This window comes from Ictalurus furcatus, chromosome 25 (genome assembly GCF_023375685.1).
Source record: "Ictalurus furcatus strain D&B chromosome 25, Billie_1.0, whole genome shotgun sequence".
In the NCBI taxonomy this organism is placed as follows: domain Eukaryota; kingdom Metazoa; phylum Chordata; class Actinopteri; order Siluriformes; family Ictaluridae; genus Ictalurus; species Ictalurus furcatus.
Genome location: NC_071279.1, coordinates 9,306,886 through 9,319,791, shown reverse-complemented (window position 1 = coordinate 9,319,791; position 12,906 = coordinate 9,306,886). Strand labels below are relative to the sequence as shown.

Genomic DNA, 12,906 nt, shown 5'->3' with positions numbered 1-12,906 from the left:
GAACCACAATACCACAGTAGTTCAACTCCGACCTTTGCCAGTGCACAGCTGTTAGCCTGTAAGCTGTTAGCCTCTGCTAACCGATGTTATTGTCAAACTACATATAAACTTACCACTGAGAAATGTACTGTTTTCACAGTGCTTGCGATGGTGGTTCGGGTTGATCTTCCGATGTATCATTACCGGACTCGGGCTCAAATTGATATTGTTGTATGCGTATACAGCCAGTGCACAGCCGTTAGCCTGTTAGCTGTTAGCCTCTGCTAACCAGGTAGTGGGCATTTCCTTTTTGACATGTGCTGTAAGACCAATCACAACAGACTGGGACATCTGACCAATCAGAGCAGAGTATGCTCTCTGAAAGGAGGAGTTTAGAATGAATCCTTTAGAACGGATCATTGAACGCGTCGTTTGTGACACTGGGGGAAAAAAGGTGATGCCGCAATTTAAATTATGAGCACATTAAAGTGTTTTTTGATCTTAGATGCATGTAAATCTATTGTATGAGACCTTTAAAACCAAATTTGGCACGTTTCCAAACCGTAATAAGTGCACTTTAAGGTGTGTGTTTTCAAAAGTATCTTGTTCATTCCCTGAGCGAATATTTAGTTGAGACAGTTAACAGCATTTTTTTTCGCTTCTACATTCCTTCTGCTTGAAATATTAAAGTTGATACATTCCATTTAAATTGCTCACCAATCAGATTTCTCCAGAGTGCTCCGTAAGCATTTATTAAAATGTACACACAGCTGCAATTAATAATCTCAGTCCAGTATCAGCATCACTTAGGAATATAGCATTCATCATTTCTGTCAAAACTGTGCAGGATATTTGCATTCTCCTTCTGATGGATCCTGGTGCATCCTCGCAATATTCGAGTATCACTGATCTCCTTCCATATCCCGTTTGGCGTAATGCGTCTGTTTGTTTTGGCGCTTCTATCTCGTCTCAGTGTGGACACACCTGTCTTGACACCTCTTTCATCTGCAATAGTCGAGTGCACCATCAAACACTTATGATATATGACCATGTTATCATTCTTGCCGAGAGTCTCTGGGGAGAGAGAAGCTGCCAGATAATAGTTTTTTTTTTTTGCTTCACTGTCCTTTGTACACACACACACACACACACACACACACACACACACACACACACACACTTTTGTGTAGAAAATGTTGATCCAGGTTTGTCTAGTCATCTTGAGACAGCACTCAGTATTATTCCTCGAAAATCCAGGATTGAAATTATAATCCCTGTCTTTGTCATATTTTTATTATCAGTCATCTGGATAGAGATTATGATGATAAACATAATGAAGACGCACAAACTCGCACACACACTCACACATGCACAGGGATATTTTGGAAGGAGATAATGACAACCCAGGCTGTCAGGATACTGCTGAGATTGTTGTTTGAAAGATCATTTGCGACACAGATATTTGCTACTGTGGTTCACAAATTGCACCATTTTACTGGTGTTAATTCACAACATGGTGTTTACCATCACCTCTTAGTAAAGCTTGTTTGTTCTGCAGCATGTTTTTGCACATTTTAAGGCTGCAGTTTGTTACATTAAAAAGTGCCTCCAGACCTGTAAAAAAAAAATTCCCATCATATTCGAAAGATACTCCGGTGATTTGCATTGTTATCATACAGCAGATCGTGTTTCACCCTCAGGATCTTTTTCCCTAAAAAGCAACCCATGTGGCATACTGTATGTAGTTATGCCAGAGTGAGGGAAAAAAAAAATGGAGCACTAACAAACCGTTTCTTTAAGCGACTCCGTATTTCTTTGTACACCCAGAGTGCAATTCTAGTGATCAATGACATTAACCTTAATGCGCTTCCAATCCATCACTTTTTTGACACGTGTGCATTTGCATACCTCTGCATGCATAATACGTGGCATACATGAATACAGCCACATACCAGCACCACTCACTGATTTGATTTAGTGACAGCTTTCGTAATCCCCTCCTTCTCCTGTCACCATTCAATCTGCGATTACTGCAGCTTTTAACACTGCGTTTCCTGAGAGACAAGCAGCGAGTGAGCAACTATATGTTTATGTGCGTGAGGGTAAATAATCACATATACTGTGTGTGCATGGAGATAGTCGAGCACAGCAGTGGAATGCATTCGGCCCGGTTCACGGAAAAAATCAGCGTGACGGCTTTGCCTTATGTTGTGTGAGTGTGTGTGCGTGTGAGTGTTTGTAGGGGGTGATAAATCTTAAGTCCTCACAGAGTTCAAACAAACAAGGTCAAATGTTAAAGTGGGGCGTGCACACAGACGCATACGGGTGTCATTATTTTTAACCCTTTCTCACAGTACGCTGGCGTTTCATTCCTGTGGCGGAATGGAAAGCGACTTATCAGACATTTTCAATCACGGTAAACAAATGAATTATTTTATCGCCGCAAGTCTGTTATAAGATTAGTCAGGACACTAATCAGGACATCAGGTTTCTGTGTGTAGAGTATTGTGACCCTGTGTTTAGCTGCAGGTAAGCAGGGTGATGGGAAAGGGGAGGGGTGTGAGCCACCTGCTGGCCAAAGAGTTCACACCTCTTCACAATAACATTGGTACAGAGATAATACAGACAACACTAAAGCTTTTTTTGATAGTAAAACACTGTATACAACAGCCACGGTAAAATTATAATATGTAAAAGTAGTAGGCTAGGCGAGCCCTTCTTAAAGCCCTGAGTGTCTATTTTCATATGAGTCATTAATCACTACTGTGGAGTCTGATATCAATTAAGCGCGACTGCAATTTCGCCAATTCGAGCAGTTTTCTGGGGGAAAAAAACCCTCAAAAAAAAAAACACAAAAAAGTTGTATCACAAATTTTGAAAGAAAAAGAAAGCCACAGCAAAATCACGTTTTTGTCCAGAAAAATCAAAATCACAGTGAAATCCTGTACAGCAGTGGTCACCAACCCTCTTCCTTGAGATCTACCTTCCTGCAGGTTTCATTTCCAACCAAAATCTCTTTTGGTTTATCAAGAACTCCTTAAGGCAATAATTAGATGGTCAGATGGGTCAGGAAGGTAGATCTCCAGGAACAGGGTTGGTGACCACTGCTGTACTGACTGTCATATGTTCACATCATTCAGCCTTACTATGTCCTGGCATTTACTTCTTCCCCTAATATATACAATTAACACACACCAGCTGCACTTTTAATATGGAAAAAAAGCCCTTTTATATGTTTACCCAGCCGTGTTCCAAAACACACTTAGACACACTTCCATCATGCTAGCCCAGGTTCTGTAGGGGCACATCTCTACAGTTAAATGTCTTTTCACTTTTTAACATGCCACATTCAGCCCATAAAGGTATTGGCAGTTAGCTGGTGTTTGGTGCTTTGCAGCGCTGTGGACTACAGGTTTGGAGTGTGACACCCCTGTCTTAGCATAACCAATGAATGTTATGGCAAAGTTTATATTAACAGACCACCCAGTGTTTTAATAAAGCTCCTGTAGAGCGTGCACATTTCCGGGAGTGAATCAAAACTGCACTGTTTCTTCCTCCTCTCGGCTAAAACTAATTATAGCGCAGCCAGAAAAGTTCACCACAAGAAGATGAGTGTAATAATGGTCCTCTCACTCTGTGTGTGTGTGTATGTGTGTGTGTGTGTGTGTGTGTGTGTGTGTGTGTGTGTGTGTAATGGAGTCGTTTAACAATTTGAATTTAATCAGGTGTGATGTGCACCATGTTCTTGGGATCTAAATTAAAATCTGCACAAATGAGGGGTGAAGTGAGGGAGAGGAAGACAAGGAAAAGAGGTGATACCTGGGGAATGTCTATTTTCTCTCTCTCTCTTTCTCTCTTTCTTGTTTGTTATGTCTCTCTGCGCATTGCTTCTGAGCACTGAAATACACTATGAGCTGGGTAGATAAATATGTACGGTTGTTAGCTGCCATTTTGGATCAAAGGCCGTGCTAATTTCCATTAACAGAGAAATATGTGAATCAGCAGATGCCAATACTAAACACTATAACACTTTGGCAACTAATCAATGACTAGCAGCTTGTTAAGGGCTTTACACATTGTTCTGTTTTTCAAAAGAGATAATGAGTCTCTTTATGACCTGCTGTTTTCTGATGTTAGCTTTTATACCTTAATGTGCACTTTCCCGTCACTATTGAACTGAAGAGTGCACCAGAGGGAATGCTTATGTGTATGTGTGTGTTGTGTGAAGTTCAGATTCAGATTGCCAAGCACTCTGAGGGACAGCTTGAAGAATGGGGACCATTACAGCGGACTGACCTTTACATCGCATGGAAAAAAAAAAAAGCCATTACAGACAGGCAGTGCTCTGGTCAGCCCTGTGCAGTGTAAAGTGAGGCCCTAACCAGCTCATCATAGTCTACAGAGGTACATATTAAAGTGATGAAGCCTGTGCAGGGCTCCCGGAAGCCATTTCTGGGGTCATTCCAAACTGAAGTGATGAACATTTACTGAAACAATTACTTTGAGGGGTTCTTCTAAATGAAAAGGGTCAATACATGGACTCTGCTTCCAAGATTCTGAGGTATTACTACTCTGAAAAATGGCAGCGGGAATAGTGAACTTATGCTATGTTCAACTGAAGGTTACAACTTAAAAAAATTCACACCCTGGACAGGGTGCCAACCCATCGCAGGGCACACTACGGACAATTTGGAATGCCAGTCAGCCTACAACGCATGTCTTTGGACTGGGGGAGGAAACTTCCAAAGCACAGGGAGAACATAAAAACTCCATTCACACAGGGTGGAGGAAGGTATCAAACCCCCAACCCTGTAGGTGCAAGACAACGGTGCTAACCACTAAGCCACCATGCCACAGAAATAAAGACATATTTACTTGTTAAATCTAAAACACTGACTATACAGTTTGCTGTTTGAGGTAGAAAATATCACTCATCACAGTTTACCTGACTAGCCATAGATATCCTTCTTTCCCCATTTCGTTTGTCGAACATGCCATGGTTGAAAATGACATAATTCTGACTAGTGAATAAGGTCACTTATGATGTGATTTGAATGCAGCATTAATTATTGACTCATTCATTTTCAGTAACTGATTTATTCCGGTCAGGGATGTGATGGATCCAGAGTCTATCCTTGGAACACTGGGTGTGAGGTGGGAATAAGTTCACCGACACTATAGATCAGGTTTAAGTACATAATAGTAACAGTCTACAGTTAATGATAGTAAAGTGTAAGCAGTAGTGAGACAATCCATGGCTAAATCTATTTCCCATTAGCTACACTATAAGACCAAAAGTTTGTGGACACCTGACCATCACACAAAGTTGGATGTCTTTGTATTCTGTAACATTACAATTTCCCTTCACTGGAACTAAGAAGCGCATACCTGTTCCAGCATGACAATGCCCCTGTGCACAAAGTGAGCTCCATGACGACATGGTTTGCCAAAGCTGGAGTAGATGAATTGGAACACCGACTGCACCCCAGGCCTCCTCACCCAACATCAGTGTCTAACCTCACTAATACTCATGTGTCTGAATGAACACAAATCCCCACAGCCATGCTCCAAAAATTTCCCAGAAGAGTGGAGGTTATAATAACAGCAAAGGGGGAATAAACCTGGAATAAGATGTTCAACAAGCACATGTGGGTGTTATGGTGAAGAATTTTCCAGAATCTTTTGATATATATAGTGTATTTTAGCCTGTCCTCATCCTATTTTAGGGTAACTATACTGTAGTTATATAACTCTTTATTGTACAGTAATTTGGGCAGTAATATGTTCCCCTGGACAGACTTCCATTTGGTTCTGTTTTTCCATTGCTGTGTCCCATCTTCCCATGCCTTCTCAAGTGCTTGCAAGGTAAAAAGAACTACTGTTATTATAGAGCAAACCGTTAAACAGCAGAACAGAACGTGATTGGGTTACATGAAGTAAGTGTTATTACGTGAAACAAGTGTACAAAGGGAAAAGATTTCACTATAAAACATAATGCACCGTAATAACATATTTTCATTCTATGTTAGCCTAATGATCTGAGACACAGTGGTGTTACAGCACTATGATTATGTTGGTATGAGAAACCATATATTATAACCATATATTAAACTAGATCACAGCATCACAGTACGCCATTACTGTTTTCTGTTCCCATATTTGTTTCCATTTTCATCTTGCCAGGTTGTAGAGTTCAGGTTATTAGTTTAGAGCTATTAAACTTGAATCAGCTTAACAGCAAATAGACAATTTTGCATTTGTGCCTCATGAACAGAAAACAACATAATTTAAAATATGCAATGTGATACTAGCTTATGTTCCAATTGCTTTACAAATATAATATAATGTTGAATATATGGCAGATGTAAGAGCTTTATATCTTTATACTGTGGCCCAGGGCAGCATACTGGAGCATTTTAAGCTTTGAAGAGATAAAGATAGCGAGAGCTGATTGTCACACTGCGTTACTGCTTAATGCTAATATGAGCAGCCTTAGTGTTCTTCATCAGCTATTCTCATCAGCAAGCAGCGAAGACCTACTCATCAAATCACTTAACAAATCAGCCCTTCCTGCATTGCGTGTGTGTGTCCTCATTTGAGCATTGTTTGAAGCAAAGGTCGCTTAGTTGTGTTCACAATTCTCCTGTTAGTTGTGATTCTCCTAGTTGTAAACAGTTTACTCTGAAGTGGTAAGTCCTTAACATTTTAGTTCTGTTTAAAGTCTGCATCACAAGTAGCTTTCCAAAACAAAAAAAACAAAACAAAATTCACACGCTTTTGCTCCCTTTTCCCCCACCTTTAACCCACTTCCAACAACATTGTGCTTGTGCCTAATCTAGAACCCTAATCTAGTGCCTAATCTAGAACCCTTCTGCACTTTCCCACCACACAAAAGCTGGTTCTTGATTTAGTCATCGAAAACATGAATGGTTGACTTCAGGGGCTTGCAGGTCACCTTCCCCAGGTAACCTACAACATTATTAGACCATTCAGTAAGACCACAGCAGTTCTTAAATCATGCCTGTTCATAAGGTGTTGATATAGTTTCTATAAATTCTCTGCTGGCTAAAAGGCAAATCACGGGGTTAATATTAAGCTGGTTAAGTTATATGACGCAATACACAAATATTATAAACCAATGCATTCAAATTCTTCCTGCGTACATCTTCTATCTAGAGAAAAGATTTGCATAGCTGTGATACCAGACCTCTCTCAGAAGCTCGTCAAGAACTCTTTGTCCTTGGGATCAGTGCGATGTTTAGAAAATGTTAGCGAACCTAAATTTGTTAGCTGTTATGACATCACTTGAGCATGCTATTTTAATGACCACCACTGAAATAAGACGTAAACAAGACGTGAAATCTGCAATGAACTAATATGTTGTTATATGATATACCTGCTATTCAGGGTATACACTCTTCCTCTAGATCTACCTTCCTGCAGGTTTCATGTCCAACCAAAATCTAACACACCTGTTTTAGTTGATCAAGAACTTCTTAAGGCAACAATCAGATGGTCAGATGAGCACGGTTATGGTTGGAGATAAATGGTGGCCATTTCTAAATATGAGTTCTTATGCCAACTTCTGTCCTTGTGAACTCGTTCTACGTCATCATCCACTCAATCAGCTCCCTAGGTGGTGAATCAGTATACCGTGTACATGAGTTCGGGCACTGGTAAGGAGCCTGGCTCACCACACATTGGGACAACTCAAATTCCATTTAATACTTAAATTAGCAGAAAAATATTTACAGTTTTTTTATGTCATATAAATGTGTATGCTTAATCACATGCGTTTCTGTCATAGTACTTCAAGCAGGATCGTAGGCTAGCTAGTGGATTTTTTTTTAAAAATCATTAAACACTTAAAAGTCTTTAGACACAAACAAACCATATATAGTATAAATGTCAAATGAAATTAAAAATCGCTAACGTAAGTAATCATTTGGGAGCTACAACGATAACAAGCTACTTGCATTTGTAGTCGGAGGTTGGCTGAGAGATCGCCCGCCATTTTTTTTCGATCTGAGATGTTTCAGAAGACATGTCATTTCCAGCTCACATAGTGAGCATTGATGCTCCCTGGTTTTTGCGGTGTATTGTGGGAGTTTTTAGCGAGCAAGGGTGCACTGATTGAGCGATTGAGACAGCACTTAAAATGGCCGACTCCCTGATCAGTGCCCCGACTATTGAATGAGGGAACTGATTGAGACACACCTCCCGTTTTCAGGAAGGTAGATCTCCCGGAACAGGTTTGGTGATTACTGCTATACAGGATATACATGCTAAATGATTTCACACTAAATTTAAATTAAAGGCAAAACGTCTTAAAATCTTTTATTTTTTTGAATTAGGAAACTCCCATGTTTGACTATAGCTTCGTTCTTAAACCAGCGGATTTGCTATCTGGTTTGTAAAAAGTTTTGCTGGTTTTATCAAACCTGTGTAGAAACCTTGTTAGTGGAAAAGACGTGCCTCTCTCTGTCCCCGTCCCACCTCGTCACCCATTCTGGCTGCAGGTGCATATAAATCCTGCCATTATTAAGCTGCTAAACCATGTAATTAAGTTCGGTTCCATTCTGTCTGTTTATTTTCTCCTCATTCAGACCATTTGCTCATCAGGCAGAGGGATCAGCATGCCGATAAACAGTAGTGTGTCCCTCTCAGTGTGTGTGTTTGTGTGTGTGTGTGTGTGTGAGTGAGAGAGAGAGAGAGAGTGAGTCCAGGAAGATAGACGTTAGTCCAGAGGGCGACTCACGGTTATCTCTGTGGGTGCAGAACTCCACTAACACACACACACACACACACACACACACACACACACACACACAAACACAAACCTCCTTTCCCATGGAAACTGCACGAGGAGACATGGCTACATTAAACCCACCACTCGATCAACACACATACACACACTTCTTAGATCCTTCTGGGTAACGGAGCCACCAGGGGCCATGGATATCATGGAGACCATTTTCTTTATGAATCTCCGGTGTGTAAAAACAGACCCTGAGGTGATGGAAATGACAGGAGCATTTTTGTTCATCAGAGGCAGCCCAGTGCAAATAATAGTTTACAGAAATCATTCTGGTCCAGTAGCGTGGAGAGAGAACACATATTCACAATCCAATAAACACAATCCCCCATATCGCCTGCAGCAAATCTTTATCTAATAATCACTAATGAGCACTCATTGCTTGGAGTGGCACATTACGCTAACTGATTTTCGGAGCCTAGTTTATTATCCTTAAAGGTCTTCATATAATAACCGTTGATTAATATGAGTGGTAAGTGGAATTTTTCCAACATGTGTTCTTAATTAGCAGAGTAATTAGCACATGCGCATAAAAACCAAAACCCAGACAATAGTCCCTTTTCACAATGATGTCAGAAACCTTCCGCCTTTCTGAAAAGCAGTGTATACGTACTTCCGTTTTACCTTACGCACGCTGGATACGTCAGGAAAATGCAGGAACTAACAAAACGAAAGATAAAGTTTAGAATAATAATGTTTATGTATATACGGGTTATTATATTCTTATGATAACGTTAATGATAACGTTAACATTCTTTAACATGTAACTGCCTTGTATGGGAAAGGCTAGCTATCAGCAACAAGAAAAATATGCATCGCTCTCAGCCTTTGTTGCCACAAGTTTACAAACAAGTGTTTACTTGTTATATTAATGTATAATTACATGATTACAACAAGAGTCGTGGTCTGTATTACAGCAAATTAATCAAGAATAAGGACTTAAAGACTTTCTATTTGCAGAAGAGAAAGCTAACATCTACCGTTATCATAACTCCTCCACTAACATTAGCTGGGCTGGACAATACAAAAATGCTTACCTTCATAATCAAACAGGTACTGCTCAATGAAGAATTTCTATCATTTATCAAGTTTAGAACGTTTCGTAAGTGAAAAATTTGTCTGCAAGTCACTGTACATCATCTAGACGTATTTCTGGCACTTGTAGAAGGGACTGAGTAAACTCCATAGCGTTCCACTATGATGGTGGAAGTAACCATACACTGCTTTCAGTCAGAACGGAAGTTGCATGACGTCATGTGAAAAGGGTCTATAGCAACATCTTGGACCTTACCTGAGGGCTCGTGTTTAGTCCTAATAGGAAAGAAGAGCAGAGGGCAATAAAGAAGAGAAGGAAATGTAATGGACACACTCAGGCTGAAAGAAAACAATGAAGAAGAGTATACACATAAAGATCATGGTTACACTGTAATATGTTTTCATTAAATGTTGAAGAGAAGCAAAAAAACATTCTCTCTACCTGAGCTAGTTCATTGCTTCTGGGAACAAGCTAAGGGTAACCAACAACTATTATCAACAGTTAACTAGACTGTTGAGCTAATGCTAACCCACAACTAGTATCAACAGCTAAATAAACTGTTGAGCTAATGCTAACCCACAACTAGTATCAACAGCTAAATAGACTGTTGAGCTGATGCTAACCCACAACTATTATCAACAGCTAAATAGACTGTTGAGCTAATGCTAACCCACAACTATTATCAACAGCTAAATTAAACAGCTTATTTGACACAGAACAGAAAATTTGCTGGTTTTGTTAGTTGTGGCATTAGAATATAAATAGACGCTGGGACATGTGTTCCAAAAGTAAACTTTTTTTTCCTGTCAAATCTGTTTTTCCTCTAGCTTATTTTTGGCTTAGCACATTCTAGGTCACATTAACTGTGAAAACACAGAGGTACCTCAGAATCTGAGGTAATTCTAAGGAAACTGCATACAAAGGGGAAATTGGTAGCCCCATGCAGATCACCTCAAATAGTACAAATTATACTGCTACAAAGCATGGTATTTGAACATGCTATGTTTTATACAGTGAAGTATAGAAGTATGGCATTTGTAGCACAGCATTTGTGTAAATGTATGTGTATGCTTGTGTGTGAAGAGAAAGAAAAAGGGAAGGCATAATTTCTGCCCTGCATCCCGCGGCGTTCTTTTGAAAAAGCAGCAGTCTGGTGGTGGTGTGTGCTCTGTAGAGAGAATGATGAGACTGATCAATGTAAATAGCTACTGGTCAATAATCGCACTCCACATCCAACGGCAGCATGGCACACTAATTCATCAATACACGCATTCAACAAATGATGCACACTCCCACTCCATCTCTTCCACCACTAACTGTGTAATTGTTTCGCCTTTAATAGCAGCATAATGAGCGAACGCGCAGCCATTTATTTGTTCTTTGTGTATTTCTAATGTGATTCCCTCTGGTCTTGTAGGCTATGTTCTATCCTACACCCCACTCCTCCTTTCTTTGCATCTCTTTCTTTCTCTGTCTCGTGCCACCTCTGTTTCTTTGTCTCTTCTTCCCTTGTTGAGCACACCTGGATGCCTGCAGGTGTAAGCCTCAGCATAAATACTGCAGGAGAGTGTTAGGGTACCAGATATTCTTTCCTTTCTTCTTCTTTGTGTCTCCCTCCCTCTCTCCTTCACCCTTCCTGTCTCAGTATGCATGTTCTCCACTTCCTTGCTCTGTGTCCTCTCCTCTCAAATGAAACCAGAATTCCCTCATGGTCTAGTGAGGATGTCATTTTGTTGTATGCTTGTGTATCTTTTTTTTAAGATACTTGTTGTCATGAGGAAAACATATGCTGGCTCATATCCCTCTATCCCCCTTTCTCTGTCCTCAGTGAGCTTCATGGACTGTGGCAGAGGTTCCAGTCTGCGCTTTGAGAGTGGTTACCCGGAGGACTTTCGGATAGGAGAAGACGGTACGGTGTATGCCGCACGAACTCTGCGGGTATCAGACAGGAAGGGATGGAGCCTAGAGATCCGTGCGAAAGATAAGGAGACACAGGAGGTGTGGCTAACTCAAGTCATCTTTGCACTACCAGACACACCTAAACAGGTAAGTCTAAGCTTATATTGCCATTTTCCATACCCTCTCAGTCATAAGAAAGCCTTGAAGCTCCATATTTTTTCTGCAGTCTCAGAAATCTTTTGTTTAGGAATTCTAAATCCAAACCCCTTGTCCTTAAAAAAGGGAAACGTCTAGTTCAAGCTAAAATTTCCTATCTAGTGGTAAACATATTACAATTGAAGACAACATTTTCATACGCCTTGCAGAATATTGAAAATGTTAATAATTTTTTAAAAAAAGAGAGAGATAATAAAAACTGCATTTTGTTTGTTATTTAGTACTGCCCTAAATACGCTATTTCACATAACAGATGTAAACTTTCGTAAATTCAGTTATTATTGTGTCTTGTGGACTATATGTAAACATCTGTTGTGTGAAATAGCTTAGTCAGGGAAGTACTAAATAAAAAAATGCTATTTTAATTATCCTTCTCTTTTTTTTTAATTATTAACATTTTGCAGATTCTGCAAGCTGAGATGTGTCACACACCTGACATAAGAAACAGCAAATATAGGCTGTTTTCTCGGTAAAAGTATAAGACCTCTGCTATTGTTTGACTTTAACTTTTAAAAGATGGAAAGTCCCATTGAAGATATGACATAAGAAATAGAAAAAGAGTATTTCAGCTGTATAATAATGTAGGTGTGGTGATGGAAACCAAAGTAACTTCCCATGATATGTGAAATCATTGTATTGCTATTAAAATATTTCTTGTTAAATACATGTCTACAATGGATTCAATATATGTATTTTTTTCCCAAGTATAATAGTTACCTTAAAATATGTTAGGCTAAGAATTTTTTCCCCCCAATGTAATATGTAAACATATCATAAAGTTTCATTCATCAGGAAAATTCAAATAGCTAATAAGGACGTATTCACATCATGTAGTGTTGTGTTTCATTTACAACATCCACAATGTATCTTCATCAATACTCATTCTACAGTAAAGCATTACCGGTGCCCTAGCACCTTGAGAATAGTGCTCTAATTAAGTCTTATGGTTGAGGCAGTGGAG

The 12,906-nt window shown here is 39.7% G+C and overlaps 1 protein-coding gene across 1 annotated transcript in view; it reads left to right on the top strand.

Annotated features, from left to right (window-relative positions):
* cdh2 (cadherin 2, type 1, N-cadherin (neuronal)) overlaps positions 1-12,906 on the top strand; it is a 50,079-nt gene that overhangs the window by 19,728 nt on the left and 17,445 nt on the right. Inside the window, exon 3 of the mRNA XM_053614786.1 lies at positions 11,659-11,876. Coding sequence (XP_053470761.1) covers positions 11,659-11,876 — 218 coding nt within the window. The remainder of the gene's footprint in view (positions 1-11,658; positions 11,877-12,906) is intronic.